The sequence below is a fragment of the Marmota monax genome, unplaced genomic scaffold (genome assembly GCF_021218885.2).
Source record: "Marmota monax isolate L192 unplaced genomic scaffold, Marmota_monax_Labrador192_F-V1.1 WCK01_AAM20220418_F8-fsc00029, whole genome shotgun sequence".
In the NCBI taxonomy this organism is placed as follows: domain Eukaryota; kingdom Metazoa; phylum Chordata; class Mammalia; order Rodentia; family Sciuridae; genus Marmota; species Marmota monax.
The window spans coordinates 16,970,125-16,986,433 of NW_026693024.1; the positions used below are offsets into that span (position 1 = coordinate 16,970,125).

General features: G+C 43.8%; 1 protein-coding gene across 2 annotated transcripts; it reads left to right on the forward strand.

Annotated features, from left to right (window-relative positions):
- Positions 1-1,289: 1,289 nt before the first annotated feature.
- On the forward strand, positions 1,290-13,527 carry Rbm24 (RNA binding motif protein 24). Of its 2 annotated transcripts, none has more exons than XM_046453563.2 (4): positions 1,290-1,748; positions 2,849-2,972; positions 4,402-4,456; positions 11,361-13,527. In XM_046453563.2, exons 1-4 carry the CDS (start codon positions 1,581-1,583, stop codon positions 11,722-11,724), a joined length of 711 nt encoding a protein of 236 aa, XP_046309519.1. In that variant the 5' UTR covers positions 1,290-1,580; the 3' UTR covers positions 11,725-13,527. The 2 variants fall into 2 exon arrangements, with proteins under 2 accessions (XP_046309519.1, XP_058438397.1); XM_058582414.1 differs by lacking the exon at positions 1,290-1,748 and adding an exon at positions 1,857-2,261.
- Positions 13,528-16,309: the final 2,782 nt, after the last annotated feature.

A 16,309-nucleotide genomic window follows, 5' to 3' on the forward strand; every position in this document is an offset into this window, starting at 1 on the left:
GAGTACTGTATTCTACAAGTGCTTGCAAATCTGCTGGTAGAAATGAGTGGTTATGTAACAAGTTGATTTTACAAATTATACCTTTTACAATTACATCCAGACAAAACAGATAGGGTCAAATCACTAAACAGCTTTGTAATTCAAATAGAAGAAATTGATACTTTGGGGGGAAAAAGATTTTATAATGAGTGGCTGTCCTTATCTATCTGAATAACGAAGTTAGGGGGAAAAAAACATAAATTTGGTGACTGTGGGGGCTAAAGTACTAATTTATGATCCTCTAAAATAAAAGACGGTGCCTGATGAACATAGGCATCTACATCTGGCTGGGCCGTGAGCAATGAAAGTTAATCGTTCTACCAAACACACCCAAGTGCTAAAAATTTTTTTTTTCTTTTTTTTTTTTTTCCTTTTGGCTCTACCTCTCTGGTTCTCCCCAAGCACCAGCTCTTGGGGCCAAGGAAAGCTGGGGACCCTCTTACTCTCCAGCCTGAGTATCTAGCTCCTCCGATAAGGTAGGCAGAGCTCTTTGGTACCAGGTGCCTGGTGTGGGGGTGGGGGCTGCCTCTTTTATAACTGCCCCCGGGCCTGGGACCCCCAATTCGCCAGTCCAGCACGCCCGCCCTGTCGTAGGGGCCTAGCGCAGAGAGCTCGCGTCGTCGGCTTTGAAAAGCAACGCAGCTCCCCGCTCGGACGCAGTCTCCGCGCTGAGGGTCCGATTTGGGGCCGCGCCGGGTCCCTAGGACTGTGACGGGTTGGAGCAGGCGACGCCAGGAGCAAGGCCGTCTCCAGCCCTACCCCAGCGCCAGCTACAGAGCCCAACGCGGCGACCCAGCGCGGCGCCGCGCGGGGAGAGAAGCAGCTGTTCCCAACAGCTGGGGGGCGGCGGCGCCGGGCGCCCCAGGTGCTGTCCCGGCCAATCGCAGGCGTCCGGCCCGCCCCCTCCCCAGCCGGGCGTCGACCCCTGGGCGGCGGGGGAAGGGAGCAGAGAGGTGGAGAGCCGTCCTCCGCACTGGTCTTCCAGCTTCCGCGGCGGGAGGGACAGCCCGAGTCGGAGCCGCTCGGAGCCCCCCACCCGGGCTGCCGCCGCGCACCCCCCGCTTCCACCTCGGCGCTCGGACGCGCTCACCGCGACCCGACCCACGCCCCGCCCACGACACTTAATTCTTAAGAAAGAAAAATCTACCTCTAAACGCACCCTCTTCTTCGCTCGAGGACCACCCTCTGCATTTTCTACCTCCCCGCGGGGTGAGCGGAACCGCTGGCCCATTCTATAGAACCAGATCCTAACCCAGACGATCCGGAGAATTTGTACCGTGACCGGCAGGGGGGGCGGGAGGAGAGAGCCAAGTCAAGTCTCCGGGGCTGCTGGCGACTTCGGAAGCCGCGCGCCCAGCGCCCTCGGCCGTCCCCGGCCGCTCGCCCCCGCCGCGCCGCCGCCCTCGCCTCCGCGCTCCCCCTTGGCCCCCGGCGGCCGCGAAAGGGTGCGGGAGACGCGGAGCCGGAGGAGGACGCGCAGCCGCTGCCCGAGCCGCAGCCGCAGCCGGAGCCCAAGCCCGAGCCGCGGGGCGGGCGCGAAGATGCACACGACCCAGAAGGACACCACGTACACCAAGATCTTCGTCGGGGGGCTGCCCTACCACACCACCGACGCCAGCCTGCGCAAGTACTTCGAGGTCTTCGGCGAGATCGAGGAGGCGGTGGTCATCACGGACCGGCAGACGGGCAAGTCCCGGGGCTATGGATTTGTAAGTTGCACGGATGGGGGGGGCGGGGGACGAAGAGCCCCGCGGGGAGATCGAGGACCGTGGAGGAGGGGAGGGACAGAGTGGCGCTTGTCCCGGTGGTCGGTGCTAGGAGTGAGGGGCTCCGCGCGGCGGTGCACGGCGCCCGGCCGTTTTGAGCTGCGCTGCCCCCTTCGCTCCCCGCTGAACAGAAACTTTGCGCGCGGTGGAGCTGGAGGAGGGAGGGCCGGAGCCTGGCTCGTCCAGTACCGAGAGGACCCGACTTGATGTTGTGTCGGGGAGCCAGCGGGGCAGGAGTGTAATGACTGCTGGATTTGGGACGCTGGGGGCCTGGCGGGAGGGGCCGTAGACCCGCACAATTGCCTTCCCCTCCTGGAGGCCGGTGGATAAAGCGCGCTGTTGCTTTGTAAAAATGCGTTGTGTCTTCTGGCGTTTGGGCTGGTATAGGGAGGGGACGCCCCAAGAGGTCTGAGGCTCTTCCCCTCTAGTCACACCCCCACCTTTTTAATTGTAAAGGTAGGTTCTTTTTTAAAAAACAGAGAGAGATAATCCTGTGGCTCTTGGACAACTGAAACAGCACATTAAGCTTCCTGGAGATTTAAATGTGCAAATTCAGCTGCCGGAGAGCTGGGAGCCCCCAGTGTAGGACAATAGCTATTGTCGTTGGGGAGGGAGTATTTGCCGGTGGTTGGTAGCCTGGGGCAGATGCGAGGTTGTACTTTTTTTTTTTTTAAAGCGATCGGTGCCTCTGAGGTCCGGTGGGACCTGGGGGCACACAGGGGTGATATCATTGGGGGAGAGGGCAGCGCGGGGCGGGGGGAATCTAAGAGGAGTTATAAGAATTCAGGCTTCCAAATCTCTGCTAGGCCCGGCTAGCACCCTCAGGACTTAGTGGAAGTGGAAGGTTCCTTCCTTCTTTGCTTCCTTCCTTTTTAAACGGAAGATCCAGGAGCACTGTCCAGCTTTACCCCCACCCCACCCCCAAAGAAAAAGTTGAGTGTCAGTTTATTGTGAGTGACTTCTCCGCTGTGATTCTTGGTTTCTTCAGGGGTTAATTTAGAGCTTTGTATGTATGTCTGTATGTGTGTGTGTGTGTTGCTAAGGTCACCATGGCTGACCGGGCTGCTGCCGAAAGGGCCTGCAAAGATCCCAACCCCATCATTGACGGCAGGAAGGCCAATGTGAATCTGGCATACTTGGGAGCAAAACCAAGGATCATGCAACCAGGTAAGAAATGTCTACCTCCCCTTCCCTGGCATACCCCTCCCCCCCACCACCACTTAGGGGCAGAATGTACCCTGATCCAAAAAAACATCAGCTTCTGAGAGAATCTGTAGATGTGTTTGGTAAACTTGAACTGTGACTGGTTACTCTACCAAGGCATTAAAGATAAATGACAGTTTTGCTCGTTTTAGGATTTGAAATGTACTTGGGTGCAAAAAAGGATATCTTGGGGTCTAGGTAGTTTGGACAGACACAAGAGTTCATTTGATTCATCTCATTACTTTTTGGTATACATTTGTAGTCTGCACTCAATTTTCCAATTTTTAGCTAGCCACCTGTAGCTAAAAATGTGAGTCATGTGGATGATATGGGCCAAATTTGCCAACTGCAGCAAGCATGCTCCCTACTTAATGTTGTGTTTCCTTTTATCACCAGTTGCAGGGTGCTCAGAGCAGACAGCCTGCCATGAACATGACCTAGAGAAACATATGGGTGGGGGTGATATCTGGGTGGGTAAAGCTTTAATGCAAAATCTCAGAATACCTGTAATTAAAGAAAATAGGTTTCACCTACCCATGTTCCCGATTTTTTTAAATGACAGTCACTTAGAGATGAGAAATAGTTAGTCAGAGTTGTGTAGCTGTGAGTTGCCAAAGGGGTGCAATATTTTGTCTGTGTGGAAGTATGACCTTTTGGATTATTTACCACATTGTCCTTTGCATGAGCACAAATCATTGAGAGTTGATTATTGAGCACATTAGTCATTTCCTTAGGCAAGCAACTTTGACTAAGTCGCATACTCTTCACTCTTTTCTATCTGAAATTTGGGAAAGAGGTTGACACTTCCAACCATGTGGATTTAATAGAAAACTAGATTGTCAAGAAAGTGAGAATAAGTGCAAATATCCATGGGTGTTTAAAAATATGTACTTGTCCAATATATTGTGTGTATGAACTCTTCAGAAAAGGAATGGGGAGTTTGTTTCTATGAATTTTTATTACTATAAACTGTAAAGCCCATAATCTTCCAAAGCACATCCAAAGAATTCCAGAATGTCCTGTATTGCAAAGACTTTTTGTCAACTGTCATTCAGAACTACAAGAATACTGTTAAATGTACTTCATTGTCAAATCCTGTTGTTCTTGGTTTTACTTGATAAGCATTTCCCCCTGGTTTAAATGTCTAAGGTCTTATTCAGTGTCTGTCAACTAAACTTTGCAGATTAAAGGGAAAAAAATTTTCCATTTTTAGTCTTTATTTTGGATCAGTGACCACATTGATAAAACCAACTTTTAAAAAACATACATGTATATATACTCCTCTTTAAAGTGTTATCCTTTTTAATCAAAAGTTGTGGTTGCGTTTTTTTGTATGGTGATAGTAAATGCCCAGTCATGCACGAATAGAGAATGTGTTGTGTTTTGTTGCTAGGTTTTGCCTTTGGTGTGCAGCAGCTCCATCCAGCCCTCATACAGAGACCTTTCGGGTAAGTCCATTCATCAAGCCCTCTGAAGTTTCAATATGGCTGTCATTTGATCACCTGCCTTTTTATGATAAGCAGAAAAGTTCAACAGGTCACAAAATGTTCCTGGTTCTCCATATTTACATATGTTTGTGTATTTTTAATGGTGATGCTATAAATATTTTTAGATGAGTCAAGTTATCTGACCAAGTATGCAGACTCCAAACCAGACAAATGTTAAGCTTATGATTTTAGCAAAACAAAAAGTACCAGGTATGACTTGTGCACAAGACGATTGTGTCCCGTCACCGTGACTGCTGTTCAACTTGACTCAATTTTATTTATCTCTTTCTAACCTGACAGGGCTCGTATACAGTTAAGCTAACTGATGAGAAGGATACGATGATAAGAGGTGGAATAGTTCTGTTTGGAATTAAACTCTGTAACCAGTAGACTCAGACACACAAGCTCAGATGGTGATTAACGATGCATGGATGTTGGTGTTGTTGTTTTTATTTTTCACAATAGTCAATAGCCCTCCGTGTGCTTTATTTTATTTATTACAGTAATGAAGTGGTGTTGATAGCTAAACTGTGTGCTTTTTACTTAATTGAAAAGAGCTGTAGTGAAAGTGTTTTCTTCTCCTCTGGGAAGGGGCTCTTTGCCGTTTGGTTTTGGTGGTGGTGTTGAGGGTTTGACTTCTCACTTTGCCATGAGAAGCAAAGGGCTTTTTTTTTTTTTCTCCCTGCTTTAAGCTCTAGCCTGTGACTTCCATTTAACCGTCTTTTTGTAGTGAGTGCTAAATTGTGTGATTTCTCTCTGTAAGATTACAAATTCATTGCTTGCATGTCCTAAGTTTCTGTTCTATGGGAAGTTTTCTGGGAACGGGCTTCTTTCCTTTGCTGCGTATATCTACTTGTAGGCTTTCTAGTTTAAAGTTTCAACAACTCTCATCAGATTTCATTAACACTAGCCAGTTTGGGCAGTTTCTTAAATTTTTGTTTTTTAATTTCTGTTTTGAGTAGCATAGCACTAACCTCCATCCTTCAGACCTAACAGGTGAACAGCCTGCTCATTTGTGTTGTCTCTGGGTTCTGTCATTACCAGCTTTCCTGTCCTGAGGTCCCCAAGTCACTTCCACTTAGACATGATCTTGTGGGAGGTCACCGCTTAAATTTATCCTGGACACTGGAGTCTGAACTATATTCTACCTGGTCAATATTTCTGTAATTCCAATGCCACAAATTTAAACTTCTTTTTAAATAATCTAGTTGTTCAAAAAGCATTTTATCCTAGCACTAATTTCTTCTTTAGCTTAGGACCTCGACACCTACATATGTAACCTGGAAGGATAGAATCTGTCTGTACAGATAGATGTCTGCCTTCTATGTCTCTGAAAATAGGCAAAATAATAATAATAATAATAATAATAATAATAGTAATTTGACTGAGAGTCAAGTTATATTTTCCATGAACACCTTATTACCTTCCCTTTAACATATTAGAGGTTCACTTTTATTGCCAACTCCAACATTTTTTTGTTTGTTGGTTTAGCTATAGAAGAGTCTTTTGTCCACTCTGATTAGAAAGGGCCCTCATATATGCAATAGCTATGTATCAAACCCATCTAAGCCAACTTGGATATTGATAACAAATTGTGGGTCTGATCATCTCCATGGGTTTTCATTGATCTAGACTATTTAAATTGGGATTAGAAAGAGAAATATATGTCTGAAGAAGTGGTGGTGAGCCTAGAAATGATCTTAAAACAGTTCTGAACCAAATCCATCAACAAGTATTAGTGTATCTTTATGTTTTCACTGTGCAAAGTGAATAAAAATTGTGCACTATTTGGGAAGAAAGAGAGCACACACCAGTCAATAACTACAGATTGCTCAATGACTTGGTATTGTTTCAAATACAGGAAGAATTCAGAGTAGCAAGAAAATAAGAAATGAGTTGGATGCTCTGGACAGATCAGTGTGGGGAACATGCTTGCATTAGACTCACACCAAAGCCATGTCCTGGATGGGTTAAACGAAAACTGATTGGGTCTGACGGCTGTACCTCTCTAGTCCTTGAGGATGGAGACAGCAAAAGTCCAGTACATGGAGACCAAACTGTGTGGAAGGTCCTGAGAGCCAGGATCGCACGTTTGGCCTGGTCACAGTAGTCGTCACAGATCCTTAAGGAAGAAAGTAACACCAGGGATATGAGAACCACCAGGGTAAAACGTGTTATGGACATTTTAAACCAAGCATGTTTTGATAGTGACCTTTTGTTTTTCATCTCTTCTAGTATGAACTGTCTTTATAAAGGATGGTGATTATCACTATGTGCATAAATTGTTTGAACTTGAATTCTTATTAGACATAGATAGCGTTCCAGGTGGGCCAAGTGAACTTTCTCTTTCTTTTTTAAGGGGTTCTCAGCACCACTCTAATTCTGAGTCTGTACCCAACAAATCGCACCTGGTCATCTTAAATTCTATCTGAATGCCACCTGTTCTTATTTTAGGCCTGGAAAGATGCTTGAGAATTTTTTTTTAATTTTACTTGTTTGAAATTCTAGTGACTTTTTTTTTTTTATGTGATCCTTACACGACCCCCAGGTGACTCTGGGTCTTTAAAGACAAAACATTACCCTGAAGGAGTTTCTACATCTACATGGTCAGATGTAGAGAAACTGAGGGATTTGCTGGACAATAGCTTACAAATAGCTTGTGTTTGAGAGAAGCATTTTCTTGTAGAAACCTTGGAGGAAACTGCTGATCTGGAATAGAAACTTCTGGGCTAGTTTAGATCCGGTGGAACATACACTGCAGTATTTACTCAGTACACATTTAACAGCTAAGGTTTTTGTTTTTTGTACCAGGAATTGAACTCAGGGGCACTTGACCATCAAGCCACATCCCCAGCCCTATTTTGTATTTTATTTAGATACAGGGTCTCAATGATTTGCTTAGCGCCTCGCTTTTGCTGAGCCTGGCTTTGAACTCAGGATCCTCCCTTCTCAGCCTCCCAAGCCACTAGGGCGGGCATCATCATGCCCCAGCTTAAGTGCTAAGTTATATGCAAGGCATAGTACGTCCACTATGTGGGGCAGGATAGACTGTAACTACGGTTGACCAAGCATCCACTACCTGCATGGGACAGATAAAGGATTTACATAAATTACATCATTTAATTCTCACAATAAGTATTTGTCAAAGGCACTGTTAATATTATTTTCTATGAGCAAAAAACCCTAAGATGCTGAGAGTTTAATTGACTTTCCCCTGATCACAGGTCTGGTAAATGTTGGAGTCTGATTCTAGATTCAGGGTCATGGTCTGCCTGACTTCAGAAGCTGTGTTCTTCTCTTAGTGTCAAGTTATAGCCAAAAAAGACACAATTCCCTTCTCATGATGTAGTAAGATAGCTGTCCACGTGGCTTCAGATGAGTGAGAGTGGTCAGATCTTGGGACTCAGGAGGTGTTCATGAAGGAAGTCCAGGGGGGCCTGGGTGTTAAAGGGTGATGAGGCTAGGGAACTGTTTTACTGCTCAGCTGCTGTGCTCGTCATTACAGGCCCTTCCCATAGAGTTTTATTTAATGAGCAGCAATTCAGGGTCGAAAATGTTAGTCCATTTCCCATGCGAAAAGGCTGAGACTGGAAGGTAAAGCAGATTTCCAAAGCCTCCTACTGAGCGAGCGCTAGAGCTGGGGTGGATGGGACCTGGTTTACCAAAGTAGCTGTGAAGTGCGGTGGACATCCCAGGTGAGGGATGAAGACATGAGCAAAGAACCCTGTGCATATGCAGGAACCATGAAGGAGTCCAGCTGACCTGCGCTCAAGGAAAGGCAGAAATGCCAATAAGGTATTTTGGACCCAGATACATAAAAGGCCTAAAATGGCAAGGCTTAAAAAAATGTGCACTTAGGTCTGACACTAGGGGCTGTGAATTCCTTAGAGCTAGTGAGCGAGATGGAGTCTTGATCAGCAGTTTGTGCAGTAAATTGGAAAAGGAAGCCAGGATGCTGCCCCAAAGTCGGAGAGAGACATCAGAGGGACCCAAAGAGATGGGGAGAAAAAGGAAAGGTAAATTTTCTTTGAAAATTGCCCAAAGTATCTGCTTTGCTCTCGTGCTGTTGAAACTGCCCAGCGTGTACATTCAGGGATTAACTGACAGAAAGTCCACTGATAATAAATATAGCAGGAGCATCAGGCACAGTGCACATGTCTGAAATCCCAGCCAACTTGGGAGGCTGAGGCAGGAGGATTCCCAGTTCAAGACTAGCCTCAGCAATTTAGCAAGGCCCTAAGCAACTTGGCAAGACTGTCTCAAAATTTAAAAAAAGATATAAAAAGGGCTGGGAATGTAGCTCAATGGTAAAACACCCCCTGCATTCAATCCTCAGGAAAGGAAGGAAGAAATGTGGTAGGAGGGAGATTTGCAAATGGTCTCAGTGAGTTCTGTAGGCTATTAAAAGAACTCGTAATGCAGGGATTGCAGCAGAAATGCCACTGTACCCCATGGTGCTATTCTGCCTTCCTCGGGAACTGAAATGTGGCAGGTTCTCCACAGTCTCCTGGGTTCTCCTCTTCCTTAAACCTTCCAGGGCTCCACGATTCCATTTGCCCTCCAGACGTCCTGCTCACCTTTGCCAGACTTCATGTAGAAGTCTGATCTTCCTGCAAAAGTTGTAACTCTCATTGGGTGGCTTTATCAAATCAGAACTGTTTCTTAATAAAATGTTAATGCAGAGACAAGAGTACTGTAAGCCCTCTTCCTGTGTTTCAGTGTGTTCTTCAAACACACACACACACACACGTTTTTACTTCTTTCTGAGACAGGAACCTAGTAACCACTGTGTTGTGCTGGGAACTTCAGGAATACAAAGGGTGCATGCCTGGGTATCAGTGAGGTCTGTGCTGGCTGGCCTTTGCAGCTGATAGATGTTTTACTTTAGCCTTATAAAGACATTTTACCCGCTGGAAACCCTGTCGCATGACAGGATCAAAAATAGCCCGGCTGCAGCCACTGCTGTCCATCACCACGTGTAAACTGGCATTGAGAGGAGGCTCTCTTAGCCGCGTCTGCACATTGTGGACGTGGCGGCTCCAGGGACAGTGTTCCATAAAGCCACACCTGTTGCCCTGAGTGAGCCAGTCACCTGATCTGCAGCACAGTCCCATGTGTGTGCATGACCCGCGCGCCCAGTTTCGGACCAGCAGTTAGAACATCTCTCAGTGTCCTCAGAAACACTGATGACGTCGTTTCCCTGGGCACTAGGAAAGATCCACAACTCTAGTAAAATTGACCGTATTTTTATCACGGGGGTCAAAGTTCACTACCATCTGTGATGAATTCATCTTTTCCATGGCTGTTTGTTAATGAGGGCTTTCACTACCCCTCTGAAAAGGCAAAGCAAAGTCTGTGTTTTTGAAAAATCCAATTATGAAATTTTGTTTAGAGTCTTGAAAGTTTTGAAGATTGCTCATACAAGAAGATTGTGTTTATACTTCTTGTAAGTTGGGCTTGTTGATACCGGGTAGCATTCTAGTGTCATGTTTTAGGGTTTTGCTGGAGATTGTTTTAAAGAAAGATGAAATAAATTGTATTTGAGGTAGTATTTTACAAATGGTCAGTAATCAATCTCAAAAGAGAGCTGAGAGGCATTGGATTTTTTAAAATACCACTTATGATTTATTTTTCAAATTAACTTTTGAGTAATGTCACTAGAGTCTGTTTTGTATGTTATCTGTGAATGTAAACTTTTAAGAGGAACTTGACTTTGTTTCACTTTTTGAACTTTTTCAGGATAATACTATATAATTGATTTTTGCAAAATATTGACTAATAGGGCAGATGTAAAACGGACGTACTAATATATCTCTTTCTATTGAGTTGGAGGACAAAATAGGACTTAGCTGATGTACAGAGTAAACGTTCCTTATAGCATCCATATTTTAAGTTTCTATTAATGTTAGAAATATTTAGCTGTATTTCCCTTCCTTTTCCCTCACCCTCCTCATTTCCCCAAAACCCCTTCTGTCTGTCTTGCATAGAGATAAACAAGCTGGCTGACCCTCAGTTGCCTGATAGCCAAACAGGTTTGATTGACCGTTGTGTCCTTATGGATTTTATGGAAAAATTAAAGAAAGAAAAACAGAAAGAAAGAAAGTGTGCCGCACATCTCCTTGGGAATCACTGCCATGAATGTTAATAGCATTTTTGTAGCTTCCCACAACAGCCTCTTGTGAGAGTGAGCTGCACTACGTTCGTTTGAGACGTGTGATTCTGCTGTGTTTACCACACTTGTGAACTTTTAAACTCCTTTTTTTTTTTATTTTGTCGCCTGCTTTTTTTTTTTAATTATCATTTTTAATAAGGGTGACTGAGGTTGCAGAGAGATTAATGTGTGCCGAGTCTGCATAGCAATTTCAAGTAGGGTTGCCATGATAATAAACAAACCGACTTTGTTGAAATTCAGTTTTGAAAAACTGGCCATCACCGGTTACCTTTTTAAGTCTTACATTCGTAGCTATGAACTTTCCTATTTGCTAACCGTTTTGTTTTGTTGGCTTTTGTTTTTGTTTTTGTTTTTTTGTATGCACCCTTTACAAAATTCTCTTTAAAAACCTTAATCAGTCAAGCCTTTGTTAAATCTCATATGCAGCACAGTCTTTATGAACCTTGATTTGGTCTCCCAACTTTGGTGAATCCATGCTACTTAAGTAATCATAAGTGAAAATTCTAGCAGGGAGGGTCATGCCCCATGACTTTGGCTCCTGCCGGAGTACTTTGGATGGACCGCTGAAAGTAGATATTATGGCAACCCTATACTCATAATAACCACTAAATTTGAGTTTGTCTCATTTCTGATCAATGAATGCAACAGGTGGGAGGCGACGGCTGCCTGACTTTGTTTCCTATTTCTCTACAGGATTCCTGCCCACTATGTCTACCCGCAGGCTTTTGTGCAGCCTGGAGTGGTCATTCCTCACGTGCAGCCCACGGCCGCTGCAGCCTCCACCACGCCCTACATTGATTACACTGGAGCTGCGTATGCACAATACTCCGCTGCAGCTGCTGCGGCTGCCGCGGCCGCCGCCTACGACCAGTACCCCTATGCAGCCTCTCCAGCTGCTGCAGGATACGTTACCGCGGGGGGCTACGGCTATGCAGTCCAGCAGCCCATCACCGCTGCGGCCCCTGGGACAGCTGCGGCCGCCGCTGCAGCCGCTGCAGCCGCTGCAGCCTTTGGCCAGTATCAGCCTCAGCAGCTGCAGACAGACCGAATGCAGTAAACCAGCCATCTGATCAAAGTTGAATTGTTTTCTCTTTCCCTCCCAATTTTCCAATTTTTAGTAGCTATTAAGAGAGTTATCATTGACTTAACAGCTTTAAAAAAAAAAAAAGCGATGCTATTGTGAAGCAGAGTTATTATTTTTTTTTTTTTTATAAACTCCAGGTAGTGTTCTAGATAAGAAAGAGGTGAGAATGAGGGGCGTGGGCGCAGTTTTGGAAATCAATCCCAAAGAGCCTGAGTCACTGAAGGCTACCACGAGAGGACGGCAGGCACACCGATGGAACTTCACTTTTGTAAGGGGATTTTTATTTTTGCTCTTTTTATAGTATCAGGGAAGCAAACTGCCTTTTACAAGTTAGAAAAAATGCTATTTGAATCTAGTTGAACCAGGGAATACAGAGTGAGCAATATGTAGCTTGAAATGCATTTAAAAGCAGATTTTTTTTTTAAACCCAACAAAACGGGAAAGCACTGATTGTCGTTTTTAGCGGTCACTATTGGCCTATAGGACTTTTCTGAGGAAGAAGGTGGTGTTTATTCTATCTCAAAAATGGGCATCGAACAATCAATCCAGGAGCGTGGCAGTGGGCACGGTGGTAGACAGGCATCAGAGCTCCTCCCTCATCTGTCTGGTAGATGAGTGGGACCGTGTGGCAAGTGATGTAGACTTACTGGGCGCAGTCGCTGTACAATCAGTCACCCACGGTTCTGGAAGGAACACATCACTTGTGCTTGTTTGATGAGCTTGTCACATCCTAATCCCTCTCCCCATCCTGTTTCAATTTTGGGAAACTTGTATCTGCTGGTGTCAGCAACTCTGATCCCTAAACAGGATCAGACTTTTACTACTACAGCCTTCTCTTTCTATTTATCGTGTCGACTCGAGGCTTAGGAATAGAGGCAGGCCAAGTTTGCAGACGCTAAACCCTTAAGAGCTGTCTTAAGGACATTTATTTTTCCCCCCCTTTTTAAATAATTTTACACTTTTTAGTATCTATTTCAGAGTCCTATTTAAAACTATTTATTAGTGAATACAGTTACCTGAGACAACAAGGTTATTGAGATTACAATTCTTCAACGGTTAATGATAATGTGGTTTATACTGTGCCTTAATAGTAATGCTATTTAAGATATTTATTTTTAAGTTTTACTATGCTGCACTCTAAAGAAAGGAACTTTAGATGTGACACTGTAAAATTATGTATTCATCTCATGGCATAAATTATTTAGTAGGTCTAGATGTAGCATATTAAATATTAACCTATTCAACTGAAGATGTTGACTTGGATTTATTTAAATTCATATGTGCACTGTATAAGAGAGTACTCTTACATTAACACATCTTAGTTTATTTTAGTCGAGATTTTTTTTTAAACAAGCTACATTGCTAGTTCCATGCTTTCTTCTCTGATTTTTGCTCGTGTAGATCTCATTTATCAGTAATTCGTTCCTTTAACACTATTCTTATGTAGTTTATGTAGTTTTTAAATGCTGCTTTACGTTTTTCTTCTGAAACCGCAATACTTGCAATTTTTATTCTTAAACTAAATTGAATACTATTTTACACTGTATTGGATTTTTATACTTGAACAATTTCATACAAGGGAAGACAGGTTAGCATTTTTATGGACTTTCTCCATTATCACTGGATTTACTTTTAAGTATCCCCGTACTAGACAGTGTTACGTGATGTAGACATGACTCTCCTGTGCAAATTATTTATTCATTGTGTATATTGCTTTATAACATTTCAGATCTTCTAATCTATTCACTTGTATTAAATATAATTTTTAAAAACTTCTGTTGCAGTGATCGTTTCTAATTCTGTAGTAAAGGTGACGATTTCTCCTTTTAACTAGTATTAATAGCCATGATTCACATGAAATTCTTTCAGCAAGCATAAAACTTTCCCAACCGCCTCTTTTTTTGTACCTTTAAAGTTCACCAGTTGTCTACCTCATCCTTGGCAAGTGATAAGGGCATCCCCCAGGAGTGAACCCTAAAGGACTCTTGGTATCCCTCAGAATTGTTTGGATGAAGTTGGGTAGAAAGGAGTGGGTTATGGCAGGGACCCATCCGAAGCCAGGATTTGGAACCATATCCCACCATTTTCTACCAATGTGAGTGGAGCAAACTGCTCTCTGATCTCCATTTTTTCCTGAGGTTTTTTATGGGTTTCTCATGTCTCATCATTGGGACAAAGATACCAGTCTCTCATAATTATTTAAATATTAAATAAAATACACCAACTACTTGCCACAGAGCCACATATGTGGTAAGTGAATATGTAATAGCCATTGTTGTGAAGCCCTACCATGACAGCTGACCAAAAGAAAGGAGTCGGTTTACGATTTTTAAAATCTCTGTCCACAAAGGTATGGTAATATCTAATGAGGTGTGTTAGCACATCAAGTGGGAGACGTCACATCCATCGCCATGAAGCATATGTACTCTATTAATTATAGAATGGGTTGCTGATCTCTTTGTCCTAATGTTTCCAAATCCATGATCGATCTTTTCTTGAACTCCATTAGTTTCAATAACTTTGAGCAACAGAAAACAGTGATAACAACAGACTTTCTACTTCATAATTACCACCCCATTTATAGACATCACAGGAGCAGATTTTAATTGCCTATAATTTTCCAAGGAAAAATAGATACCAGGGAATGGTATTATTGCACTCCAATATGTTATTTACGATCAGTAAAATAATTTCTAAGCTATTGAATTCAGTCAGTGCACCAATGACTATTCCAAAAGACATGATTTACTTTTAAATTTTTCAGGTTTATGAAAGGTCACTTTTCGTCTGCAATAAGCCATCTGTTGCAGAACTTGAGATGAAGTGGTATTTGATTTATTGATCAAAAATAGGTCAGACAGTTCTGGAGAAAGCTTGTCAAAAATAGCTGTATTCAAGAATGTTAAAAGTCCACCCTCCTCTGGACTTACCTTTCTTGGATGTGTCTCCTGACATGTAGTAATAGTGGCAAGATTGTCACTTTTAATGCTAAGGCATGCATTTCTAAAAAGAAACAGATTTTAACAGGTGATCCTGAGAACTGAGGAGCCATGACTTAGAGTCATCATTTGTCTAGCAGGCGACCGGTACTTGAGTAGGAGTCGTGTGTCTTGGGATCCAAAGTGCTGGCTGAGTCCTGTTTTCTTTACTTCCTAATAGGATGATCTTAACCTCTCCAAACTAGTAAAACGTGAGTTGCTGGTACCCAATGTGGTTGCTCTGTCTGTCTCTGAGGTTATACTGATTAAATGAATGCTACAGTTCAAGAGTAATTGTTATTTTTTGGCCACTCGTGTTGAAAATTTGGTCCCCATTATGAGATATTAGGAGGTTGGGACCAAGTGAGTCTAAGAGATGATTAAGGCTCTGACCTCATGGATGGATTAGCTCATTCATGCAATTCATGTATTAATTGGTATATTAGCTTTTCATTGCTGTGACTAAAATACCTGACAAGAACTCAGGAGGAGAAGAGGTTTACTTTGGGCTCACAGTTTCAGAGGTGAAGTCCCTAGTGGGCCAACCCCGTAGCTATGGGCCCAAGGTGAGGAAGGCCATCATGATGGAATTGTGTGGCAGAGAGGGGCTACCTGTCCCCTAGCAGCTGGTCAGCAGTGGGGGAGCAGGAAGCCAGGGCCTTCCCCCAGTGACCCGCCTCCTCCAGCCACGCCCTCCCTGTCTACAGGAACCCCCAGCACTCCATTCTAATCATAAACCCACATAGTGGATTAATCCACTGATTAGTTTACAGCTCTCATAACCTAAACACTTCACCCCTAGACATTCCTGTCTGACATGAGCTCTGGGGGGACACCTCATGTCCAAACCATAACAACAGGTTAAAGGGTTATCTGGAGAATGGGTTTGGCTAGATCTCCTGTGCGCTCCCCGTCTCTCACCCTGTGATGTCCTGCACTGCCTTGGGACTCTGTCAGTGAGGAGGCCATCACCAGGTGTGGCCCCTTGACCTTGTACCAGAACATTAGGCCAAAATAAACCTCTTTTCTTGCTAACTTACCCAGTCTGTGAAGTTGTGTCATTAACAACCTATAAAATCACTTGATAGGAGAACATTTTTAGAAATTCTAACGCTTTGGACAAATGGCCATGGTTATACTCAGGTGATATGTACGATATTGGTGACTGACTTAATCAATTATTAAGTGATCCTTTGAAAAGGAAGACACAACTGCATTTCACGAGATTGTGTGAAATACAATTTTATGCCAAATGAGTAACAGATAAACAGCAGCATGAAAGTCACATGGAAGGAGAGAGAAATCGCCCAGATCAGGGAAGGAAGAATAGATGAAAAGATTATGGAATCCATTTCTCGTGGAGGAACTAAATTTAGTCCTTGGTTTGCTCCTGTCAAATATGGTTCTTAATTCTCCTCGAGGCTTGAAGGCGTTCATTAAGCTGACAGCCTGAGGTTTAGAGGGGCAGAGGTGAAGAGGAGCAAAAAAATAAACAAATGCATGTTCAGCCTTACCCTAGCGCTCCCTTCTCCTTCAAGAGTTCCAGGCGGTTTCCATGGAAATTCCAACTTTGTTTTTCT